Below are 12,750 nucleotides of genomic sequence, written 5' to 3'. Positions count from 1 at the left end.
CCTATTACAAATGAGGAGAAATACACGCTCACTACCACACAACCCTCAGCCCAGGAAAGGGACACACAATAAAGTAAGAAGCGGAAACCTGCCCTTGGCAAGGTGAATGAGTATTCTAACAGGTTCATTACACATTAACCACCTGAAAATTCTCAGTCAGAAATGGGAATTTTGTTAAACTGCTACACTGAATATTTAACTCATGAATCTCTCCATAAATACAGATATACTTCATACTATTACTTCAGAAAGCAAAAATTGAAAGGTGAGGATTTTCAAATTTACGTAACTCAGAAATTATGGCTATTCTCATGTTCAAAAGGCATTCTCTATAAACTAAAGATGTGAGGAGTATGTCTCAATCACTTTGAGTATCACTATTTCATAACATACCATATCACAGAAATATATTTTTTATCTGCATTGAAATATGTGACAAAAAAGAATGAACACAGTATGCTTTTCAATTGATTTAAATTAATTTATATTTCACTAATCAGAAGATCAAGGGCATACAACTGAAGCTAAATAGTCATAGATGTGCAAGAACTTTGTTGAGTTCCTAGATAATACCTGAGGATTATATGGATCTGCTGACCCTTTGACCTAACTCTTAGGGACCTCAGAGTGCTGGGCACAGTGAGGCCCAACCCCTTTTAAGGGATCAATGACACTTCCTACTTTAAGTTCTATTTATTAAGTATTACTAAATGTAAATTTCTGAAATGAATTTACTCCTTCCCATTGCTTCCTCACTTGCAGCTATACTTCGTTGTGGTGAAGCTTTTAAATTAATACAGTATACCAAATACTGCAACCCAGTTATTTAAATTTAAAAAAAAAATTTCATTTAGAGAGTATATTTGAACATGTCATGTGGTTATGAAGATTTAACCCAAAAAAGTCAACACTATAAAAATATAATGAATATTATAGGACTATGTATCAGCTTGAGACAGTCAACAAATTATGCAAAGAATATCAAAAGACAGTTGTTATCAAGTAAAGCAAAAACAAACTCTAACTGCAAAGAGCAAAACAAGCACAATTCATTTTAAAAATAGAGAAGGAAATGCTTCAAAATATACTTTCTAAAATTAAAACATAAAGTAGGATTGGACTAAACACATAACTCTTATTTAGAAAGTATTCAGTAAGTTCTTTTGTATAGCTGTTTTCTACAGTATTTTAAATGCAGGTCTATTTTCAAAAAAATGTTCTACCCTCAAAATTTTAAGAATATATTAGTATAAAGAAAGTATGTTTGTTTGAAAATGTCTTACACGTGTCCTGTGTCATTTATGGAGGCAATGTGATACAAGAGGAAAAAGATTTCCGTTTAAAAATAAATAAATAAAGATGGGGAATTATTATTTAAATTGTACGTATTTAGCTAAGGGAGTGGGAACAAGCTTTTGTCTTCTTTATAGAACCTTTAGCTCAAAGCAAACCATTCAAATGGGAAATAAATTTACTAAATACCTTAGGTGCTTCAAGTATTAAAGCTGAATTTATATCATGAATTGCTCCTGAAATTTCACTCTTGTCTTCATTAGTATTTGAATGTGAAATATAATAACTTTCTTCTTCTTTATCATCTTCCTGAAAATAGAAGCATTTTTATGTTTTTAGCACTATTGAAGATATGTTTTTGTCAACCATGAAGCTATTATATCTTTTTACTGAATTATAACTGACGTATAACATTATATTAGTTTTAGGCATAATTATTTGATATGTGTATATCTTGCTAAATGATGCCCACAATAAATTTAGTTAATATTTGCAACTTTCAATTATACAATACAGTATTGTTAACTATAGTCACCATGCTGTACATTACATCCTCAAGACTTATTTATCTTACAACTGGAAGTTTGTACCTTTTGACCACCTTTATCCATTTCCCCCACCCCCATCCTTCTGGCAACCACAGAAACACTTTTATAGTCAAGAAAATGCATTAGTTTCAAACACTCTTCAGATTAATTCTTATTTTTCCATTAAGTGCAAGTACATAATAAAATGCATGCACATTGTTTTATTAGAACAAAATTTTCTTTAATAATTAAAAAGAAAGCCATATTCAGGTCAAAGCTTCTCAAACTTTTTATTGTTTTTACACATTCCTTAAAAAAAAGAAAATCACTTTCCCAGGAATAGACATTATTAAGAAATCAAGATTTATTTTACATTTATATAAAAATAATAGCAAACAGGCCCAGGTTCAAGCACTTTAAATATATCATGGACATAGGTTAAAGTACTTTAAATATATCAATTCATTTAACATACAGTGGTACCTCGGTTTTCAAACGTCTCCGTTGACAAACATTTCGGTTTACAAACGCCGTAAATTTTATGGATCTGTGGTATCATTAGATAGTAATATTCATGCTAGATTTTCAGTTTTAAGGGTTGATTTTAAAGGTCTGAAACGGATTAATCCATTTTGCATTACTTTCTATGGGGAAACCACACCTCGGTTTTCAAACGTCTCATAACTCCAATGGTGTTCCGGAATGGATTACATTAGAAAACCGAGGTTCCACTGTATTTACTAATATATTAACATATACTCTTAAGAAGTAGGTGCTCTTATTAACTCCATTTTATAGAGGAATAAAAGGGACATAGTAATTTGCCCAAGGTTACTTAACTAGTCAGTTACACACCCAAAATTTGAACCCTGGCTGTCTGGCTCTAGAGCCTGTGACCTCAGCTACCATGCCATGCAATCCCCACCTTGTAGATGAGTAAGTGGGAGCTGGTGAGGTCAAATAACTGGCCAAAGGTCACACAGCATTGCAAATCACAGACCTAAGCAAAAACACCCAGCGATCTAACTCAAGAACTCCATAGCTAGCTCTGTTCTGTTAGTTCTGAAGATACAATGCAGTTTCTAAAGTCAGTTCATTCATTTTTTGGATCTGGTCCATCTGAGGTGACTTGGTAGAAAATAGAAGATAAGTCACATCTATGGTTAACATGAAAATTACTATATAGATAATATGTATCTATATGAGACTACAATACAAAATTCTATAATACCTCTGTATGATGTAGATAATACATATATCTACACGATACAAGACTTAATAAAAAACTGTTTTGTTTTCTGTTATATATTCATAGTCTTTCTGCCCCAACCTGACTTCGGACCATCTTATTTAACTCTAACGCCACTTCTGCTGAGGAAAGAGTAAATGCTCAGTAAATATTAGGTGATTAGATAAGTGGCCACCAATTGAACCATGAGAGAGAGAGAGAAAGGCAGAGACCTCGGAGAAGATCTATGCATCATTATTTACAGCACAGAAGGAGACAGTTTTGCTAGAAGAACCCAGATGTTAAATAAGGAATTACTTACTGGTAATTCCACTAAGAATTTTTTTTTTTTAAGTCTTGAAAGTGACCTTTTTCTCACCCCTTTACGAGCCTCCTACTCCCAAGTATCCTGACAGCTTTCCACTCACTGAGGGAAGCCCAGACAAAGGTCCACCTCACAATGATCACATTCTAAAACCTGCTAAGAGTGAGGCTTCAAGGTCCTGAGGTTTCTGCAGCTCTACCCCTTGCCAGAAATAGCACAGGAATCCACACCCAGTTGGTACTAAGTTCCGTGTTTTTATACTGCCTGAAACTTTCTCAAATTGCTTCAAAGTAAAATCGTGCTGTTGAACTCCTGCAGACCATAAATAGTTTGCGATTTCCTCTGGCAGTCCAAACAATCAGGCAAATCATCATCAGAGAAAATCTAGACAAAGTATCTGCCACAATCCAAAACTCCAAGAAGATGAGGTCACCATAAAAATATCAAGTATTCCCTTCCTTAATTTGTCCAAAAATCAAACTGAGCGTCTTGTGTTATATATTAGCTATGGCAACACCCACACACCAAACACACAATATAAAGTCAAGAACTTGAAGGAGCTATGTGCTATATTCCAGTTTGAACATTTAAATTGTCTAAGAAGTGTAATATACAGGCGTCTTTATATGTACTGCATAAAGAATAAAAAAGTAATACATGAAGGTCATGCTGAAGTTCCCCAATGCAAAAATACTGTATGTAATACACGACTCTAGTTGTATGCCAAAAGAATGTATACACATTTTAAGAAAGGAAAAAACTATTAAAATTGTAATACTCAATATATATCGATAACCAAAGATGAATACAAGTCACGTTTGACTTCTGCAATTACAAGAGGTGCTCAAAGTGGTTACCATCAGCATCCAGACACTTCTGATTATGGCGAACTACTGCTTGTGCAACGTTGACCAAAGTGTCCACTTGTATACATATTTTTGGCACCCCGGTATAGATATCTAATATATTTCATAGAACAAAAGAGTTTTAGAGTTCAGAAATATTTTAGGAGCTCTCTAGGATTGTTCAGCCTTTTCAGAAATGAAAAAACAGACTCGTAGAAGAAGTGGTGTATCTACGATCAAATTACGAGTACAATGTTTTTCAAAGTGCAAAATTCTGCATTAGAATTACATAGGTGACTCACTGAAGGAGAAGATTCCTGAATAGCACATCAGAATTCCTAAATCAGAATCTCTGAGAGTAAAACCTGGGAAATTGCATTTTAACCAGCTACCAGGTGATGCTTAGGTATATCACATATCTTTGAGTTTGAAACCCCCTGGGCTAACTCATAGCAAAGCTAGCAACAGAGCCCAGATTTTGTTAAGTCCAGTCCAACACTCTACTATAAACATACTTTCTGTTTCAGACATGCTGCACGCAAACTATACTAGTGACAACAAATTAAAACAGGAATATATAGCATTGTGGCTAAGAGCACTGGGTCGGAAGCCACTCTGCTGAGTTTATATATTCCAACTCTGCCCCTTACTGGTTATATTACCTTGGACAAGTCACTCAACTGTCTGTGTCTTGACTGACTCATCTGGGATAAGGATAATAAGAGAACTACCTCTTAAAGTTCTATGAGGATTAAATTAGTTAATATGTGTAAAAGGCTTCAAATACTGACTGACATATAGTAAGCACTTAATAATACTTTATTGCTTTAATACTGCTTGAAAATTATCAAGTATTTTTTTGTATTTGGGGAACCTCAACAGCACAATAACTGTAATGTGGCCGTCACTCATAAATGGGAATCTGACCCAGTACATGAGATTAAGCAATAAAATGACTTCAAGATGGCTGGACCATATAGGAGTTCAGATAGTAAGATTACAAGGCACTCTGATGGTCAGAGCACCTTTAACTCATTGCCATATAGTTAAAATGATGTGGTTAATTGGATTTCAATTTGTCGTGCCATCTCAACATCATTCCCAAATGAAAGTTAAAATACATACGCTTATTTTAATTCACATCATAAGGAATGTGATGAGACCTCAGTAGGTCTCATCTCTGTGCTAAGTAGTAGTAGGACTAGTAATGTTAGCGTTAGCATTCAGGAATAATGTGCTAAGCACTTAATGAATATCATCTTTAATTCTCCCAAGCCCTATGAGATATAGACAGTCTTTTTTCTGATTCTGTAAGTCAAGGACATTAAGAAACTTGCACAAGGATACATATAGATAGAGCTGTGGAACAGGGATTCGAGGCCAGGTGTATATTTCTCCAAAATCCGTGTTCTTAACTCTTATACTACTATCACTTCCTATAGTAACAAAATTCAACACTTACCCCCAAAGGCTTACAGATGCCAAGGCGTACAGTGCCTGGTGGCACAGCTTTCAACACTTCCACAGCTTCCGCAAGGGCGGTGTTGTCCAAACAGTGTTCATTGACTGAGACCAGGCGGTCTCCCGGTAATAGTTCTCCGCTTCTTTCTGCAACACCATCTGCCACCAGGGAACGAATCACAATCACTGACCTTGTGGGGTCTAAGGGGTCCTAAGGAGCAAACAAAGACGAAAGATGAGTCAGTTCCTTGAAAACAAATCTACAGACTTAAGACAATTTATGTTTACTCATGAATCTCATTTGACTATACACCTCATGAGTATGGCATTCTGGTGATATTCTTCCAAAGAGGACGAATTCTATTAAAATACCACTCTAAACATTTACACAGATATCAGCTTGTGTGAAGGTGAAGACATAAGCTTAACAATTTCAACTGTGCGTATGAGTGCTCAATATATACAAATTTCTTTTTTAAACTTTTGGTGACTGATATTTTGTTGGACTACAAGAGGTCTAGGGACAAGTGGGGAAGAGTCTCTGACATCCTCAAGCATAGTCATATTATGGACCAAAGATAAGCATATCTATTATTGCTCTTGGGAGATAGGTAGGCTTCAAGAGAAGTGTACTATGGAAAATGATACTCCATTCCTAGGCATTGCAACAGTGGTAGAATCCTGCTAAATCACTTCAGTTCAAAAAAAGACATGGAAACCATGGACTATTCCACTGCATTTAAAAAGTATGTTTAAAAATAGCACAACCTAAAATTATGACATCGTATAGGTATGCGTAGGTGAGAACTATTCACACAAAGAAATACAAAGAAATACGAGATCAAACAAAGCAATGTGCAAATATATTTCATCCATCAGGAGAATGACATATTTCTTTTCATTAAGCACCAAAGATAACATTAACATTGTATAAATACATTTGGTTAACAAAGACCAATTTATAACCCCACTATTATTTTTTATTTTATTCAACAAACACTGATATATGGCACTTACCATGTATGTGTCAGGCTCTATTCTAAGTGCTTAACAATCATTAATTCAACTTATCCTTACAACAAACTCCAGGATGTGGGTAGATTTATTGCCTGTATTTTACGAGGAAATTGAGGGTCAGAAAGTTAAGGAAACTTGCCAAGATCACCCAGCTGGTAAGTGGCAGAGCCAGGATTCAAACTCACGGAGTCTGGCTCCCAAACCCTTACTCTTGGCCCCCATTTCTCGGCCACTTGCTCTGACTATAATGATAGAAGAAATTGGAAATAAAGAGTTGTAAATGCAAAGACATATTCACATGGAAATCTTATTGTTGAGTAGAATCTCTATATTTGTCCTAATGATAGAGGTATGTGGTACTATCACCAAACCTCAGACTTAGTAAGGGAGAGAAAAAACAATCCCCATCATAACAGCACTTGCTCTGGTTTGTCTATTTCACTCCTATGGTTTCAACACACACAGATTGTTTCATAAAGGCAAGATGTAGTAACACGAAATTCTCCCATTGTTAGTTTCTATTAAACACTTCCTGAGAAAGCAGAAGAGAAGCTGACACATTTTGTGTTAGAATTATAGAGTTTGGAATTAGCAAAGTCATAATCTGCCAAGTGCCAGGCTGTGTCTGTTTGAAGTGGCTGACAGTTTTTTTGTGCTTTTTTCAAACTTTTCTGATCCAGTTTCCTATACCTCTGTGTTTCAGACATAAAGGTTCATTTTCAAGGACTACATGGAATTTTAACCAAATATGCCATATTTAAGTCAATAAAAGGGTACCCACCTAATTCCTTGAGAAATGCTTTCAAACATCTTATCTTACTTTACTTAACTAACCTTGCTTTTCCACCCCAAGTCAAGAAATTCTCGGCAAATTTCTAACATGCTCTGATGTGTAACACCACAGATTTATGAAGAGGACTGAACGTAAGGACAGTCATGGGAACTCATTAATAAAGTACATAGTGTTAAACTACAATTACACCGATATTTTCAAGTAGAGGGAGCTATTGCATAGGAAGAAAACAGAGAAGAACCAAAAATATATAATAATAATAATACAGTGGTATATCAGCAGGCAATCAGTGCAGTAATATAAAAGAGCTGTCTATTTTGTCACCAGCAACCATGAATCACCACACACTTTTCATTCTGAAATATGAAACCATTAGATTTTAAGTTTGACACACTAATAAATAAGCTGTACAATTATGTCCTTCATTTAGGATGTCAGTTTTTGATGGAAGGCTTTTTTATTGGAGGGGAAGGGAAACTACATAATAGCTTATTCCCCTCATGCAATGCACAGAAAGCAGCCAGCATTACTTCATATTAATAATTACTAAACTTTCTGAGAGAAAATTGGAACAGTAAAATATACCAAAAGTAAATAAATGATTTCATGAGGTTGGTGTGAGCAATCTCTGTCGTGTCATATAACATCGAATCAAAAAGTACTATTTTTAACCCGGGAAATAGGTGAACTGGTTTTCAAAATCAACCGGTTGCAATGATAATTAGAAACATTTCAAAAGAAGATTAGCCAGGAAATAAAGGAAATAGAAAGATTAATAGATTTCCCTTATTATACAAAAGGCACAATGAGCACTTACTTACACACAGTACAGTCTTCTTTAGACCTCAAACTAGTACCAGGTGTGCTTCCTTACTAAAATGTATTCAGGCTTAGCTCTCTAGTTATTCTAAACACTAAATCTCTAAATCTAATCTACCACCACGTTTCCTGGGAAAGAGAACACAACGGCAGCTTCTTTGTCACTTAAAAAAAAAAAAAAGACAAACCACCCACTTCGGAAGATGCCCCATTATGTATAATCACTACTTCATTTTCTATGATGACTTTCCTGACTGTGTGATTTCCCACGAAGCTGAATGAAGTTGCTTTAATGAGTAAGAGTCATTTCCTTTCATGGTCATCGCATGTAGCAGCCACCCTATGGAAAATCAGCAGCTGCTACTGCCTACTGGGGTGTCTACTATTCTTGAGGCTTTGGTACATAAAAAAATGCTAAAAAACAAAATCCAACCAGATTCAGACTGCTTCTCATCAGAAAAGTCTGTTCTCTGAAAATATAGTCCATAATATCATACCCAGGTTATAGCAAACAAAATGTTATAAAGATATTTCTTGTGACCTCTATCCAACTCCTAGACCCCATGGAGGTTTTTTAAGTCCCCATCAGTTTTTATCACCTTTTAATATAATTTTAAAATCGCTAATTTTTCTTGTTTTGGTAAACAACACTGCAAGGAACACTGTGTTCAAGAATCAAGGTGTTTTAGATTAAACAGCCAATAGAGGGCACTAAAGACCAATCACAAAACACAAGAAACAGCCCATCTTCTTTTACTATGCAAGCCATTGCCTGCAGAAGGATTTTTCTTCTTTATTCAAAAACCTTACATTATTATACATGTTCTAACAGTATCCCATATGTTTGCTTCAACCCAACCATTTATGAAAGTTGTTTCCTACAGTTCTTAAAAATATTATCAAACTCCTACAATCAATGAAGAACAGCCACGTTGCATCAGAATACTATACAAGAAAACAGGAGCTCAGACCCGAATTCTCCTCACTACTTAGCTGTAAAATTCTGAGAAAACCCACCTAACTGGTCTGTCTCACAATTGAATAAAATCACCATACTTGCCTGAAAATAAGTGCATAAAAGGATTTTGGAGGTCTCTCAAAGTGGTGCTAATGTTTGATATTTACTACTGTGTTTCCCCAAAAATAAGACTAACAGGATAATCAGCTCTAATGTGTACTCTTTTGGAGTACAAATTAATATAAGACCTGGTCTTATTTTACTATAAGACTGGGTATAATATAATATAATACAATACTGGGTCTTACATTATTTTTGCTCCAAAAGACGCATTTGAGCTGATTGTCCGGCTAGGTTTTATTTTCAGGGAAACATGGTATAAACACAGGATGTGTCAGTGCTAGGGGAAATATAAGGTGACAAACAGACTCATCTCCTCCCATAGTCCCTGAGTGGCATTCCCATAGACCTCAGCATTCACTTACTCTCCTTCACCCCTACATCGAGTTGCTCACTAAGGCATGTCAATTTGCTGTCTCTCTTCTATCTGATCCTGTATCAACATTTCTGCGGCCACTACTTTGAGTCAGTTTCTCATTATTTCTTGCCTGTGCAACTGCTACAGTCACCCAATAGGTCTATCTGTCTCTAATCTTAGTCTATATTCTACAGAGATAAAAGAATGATCTTTAAAAATAAAAATGTGATCACAATTCCTCCTCTGCTTAAAACACTTCCGTGACACCCACAGGCTTCAGGCTAAAGTAAGTCCCAACTCTGGGAGACAAATTCCTTTGATCTGCTGTTTAGTCTTGGCTCCTCTTGCTCTCCCAACATGTACCACTGCCCACTCCCATTTGCCCCACACATTGTCCCAACAATACAGACCTATTGAAATGCAGAGACTGTGAAAGTCTTTGAATGCTTTGTGACATCCTATACCGTGTTTCCCTGACAATCAGACCGGGTCTTAAGTTGTGCTCCAAAAGACACGGTAGGGCTTATGTTCAGGGGATGTCATCCTGAAAAAATCTGCAAGGGCTTATTTTCCGGTTAGGTCTTATTTTCGGGGAAACACGGTAAACCATTCCATCTGCCAGGAATGTTCTCCCTGCCCCACTGCCACTCATATACATCTTTGCCACAAGACCAGCTCAAGTGTTTCCTCCAATGAGAAGCTTTCCCTGACTCCCCGAAGACGATGCAAGCAGCTCCTACTCTGTGGTATCTTTAAACCTCAAAAAGACCTTCCATCTATAGCATTTGTCATAATGTATTTTCCTTACTGTCCCTGACCTCCTAGAATAAGCCAGGTGCTCTGACGAGATGTATTCACAGCGCCTTGCATTTTCCCTATTATAACACGTTTGACATCTTACTAAAATGATTTTAACCATCCTCCCTGCTGAAAACAAGCTTCATGTGAGCAAGAATATGTTTGCTCATTTGCTACTTTGTTTCCAGGGCCTATTACAGTGCCTGCCACATGAAGGCACTGAATAGTAGTTGAAATATCAAATGACTGCATCTATTTAGTTTCTCTTTCCTCACTGGATTATAAGTGCACCAAAGGCATATCATCATATATGAATAACAACAACAATATCAACATCAACTGGTAACACTTGGTCAGCTCTTGCCATACTGCGCATGTCTAAGACTCGTACTTACTTGAACACATTTAATCCTCACATCAACCTGAGGTAGGTACCGTTATTATCCCAACTTTCCAGATGAGAAAATTAAGACAGAGGAAAATTAAATAACCAAAGCACACAGTTGATAAGTGGCAGAACCAGGATTTAAACCAGTCGGTTAAGTTCCAGGTTCTATGCTCTTAGCCACTAAGTGATGCAGCTTCTCTATCTTAAGGCAAGTATTTGCTAAGTGAATGCATGTTGAAAGACGGCAAGTTGTTAGAAGGTATACTGACTATCTTGCCAAAGTGTATAAAACTGAGCTCCTTAAATATCACACTTGGGCACTAGAGGTTTCTATTTCAGTATCTAACTGATGAAAAGTTAGAGAGCACAGAATGTGCGGCGAGCCTGCATGCACGGGTGAAACGTGCCTCTGTGTGCTAAATTTTCATTTACATTTACTTTCCCAAGAATGCATTCACTTGGTGAGCTAAGAACACCTTTACATGAACAGACACAAATATGTAACTGTCATGCTTAAATGGATGGGATTCAAAGTTTCTGAAATGTCTATAAAATGCATTATATGAATATTTGTGTACATTCTCACAGATCAAAGAGATCAGAATTCCCATTAACTAAAGGCAACTGCAGGGGTATCACCTGGGGTGGAGAGGTGGTTCTGCTGAAATGTGGGCTCTGTCAGAGACAAATATCAACTGGAAGATGCAGAGAGCTCTACCTTTAAAAGCACGAAGCAGAGAATGTTAAATAAAGAGGAAACAGAGAAATGAACAAGAAGAAAAGTGGTCACATGTAATAAATTGGCGAATGCATTATCAGTGAGGCATTTTTGAAAATAAGAGGTACCTGAAGCATACATGAAGGACTGTTCTGACATTCAACATTTGTAGGATTTACTGTATTACTCCAGTGAAGAAAAACAAAAATCAAAGTCTAACAATTTCTTAACTATAAGGATTCAAAATAAAGAATAACTTTGGGTTCTTCTTCTTTTAAAATCTGTTCCATAGCCAACACCCAAATTTTTAAAAACATTAAGTAATGTAATAGGAATTTAGAGACCATAGCAGGATGGCAAAGAAATAGGCCATAGTTTATTTCAGATAAAAATATGTGTATAAATTACTTTCCCTTTGATAATTTTGATACTGATTGTCAATTGAGTATATTCAAATATAAACTTGGCCTACAGTAAACTCATGAGAGGAAATACAGTTAATTCATACAGTCTTAATTCTATGTCATTAAAATTCTGTGCTGTTGTGCAGCTCGAAATATTTGCTCTCCTATATTACAGAATTCCTTCACTAAGATGAAATGATTCCAAGAAATGACTAGAAAAACAACTTCAAACAACTATGAAATAGTAAGTGCTCTACAAATGAAGAGATCTCCTAACCAGTGAATTCAACGTTGGTGCACATTATTATATAATTAGACCAGCGAGCGTCATTCCACAAATGTTTATTCATGTAAGTGTGAGGAAGTACTACGTTTCAAAGATAATTTTAAAGAAACTACATATATTAATTTCTGGATAATATGAGGTAGCTAACTATGTAATATTTGATAAGAGAATTGTCCCAACTCAATAAAGATCAACTAAGAGAAAAATATGAAAGCAGAAAGTGGCCAAATATTCGATTCTTAAAGAGTATACTCTTAAATGTGGCCATTATTATTATTTTAACTAAAAAGTATTAAGTTAAAATCTAAATTAACAGCTAAGTAAATTTCCAAAATAAGATCTCAAGGAAGTTACTAAAACAGAAAATAAAGAAAGAAACCACTAAGTTTAAAAGGGAGACAGCTGACTATTT

General features: G+C 35.7%; 1 protein-coding gene across 4 annotated transcripts in view; it reads right to left on the bottom strand.

Annotated features, from left to right (window-relative positions):
• Positions 1 to 12,750, bottom strand: part of PATJ (PATJ crumbs cell polarity complex component) — a 296,757-nt gene that overhangs the window by 206,174 nt on the left and 77,833 nt on the right. For all 4 annotated transcript variants that reach the window (XM_033115510.1, XM_033115513.1, XM_033115512.1 and 1 more), the window contains exons 18-19: positions 5,681 to 5,890; positions 1,483 to 1,602 (exon numbers count right to left, since the gene is read on the bottom strand). In XM_033115510.1, coding sequence (XP_032971401.1) covers positions 1,483 to 1,602; positions 5,681 to 5,890 — 330 coding nt within the window. The remainder of the gene's footprint in view (positions 1 to 1,482; positions 1,603 to 5,680; positions 5,891 to 12,750) is intronic.

Source organism: Rhinolophus ferrumequinum, chromosome 9 (genome assembly GCF_004115265.2).
Source record: "Rhinolophus ferrumequinum isolate MPI-CBG mRhiFer1 chromosome 9, mRhiFer1_v1.p, whole genome shotgun sequence".
Lineage (NCBI taxonomy): Eukaryota > Metazoa > Chordata > Mammalia > Chiroptera > Rhinolophidae > Rhinolophus > Rhinolophus ferrumequinum.
The sequence above is the reverse complement of the archived record's forward strand: the minus strand, read 5'-3'. Positions and strand labels throughout refer to the sequence as shown.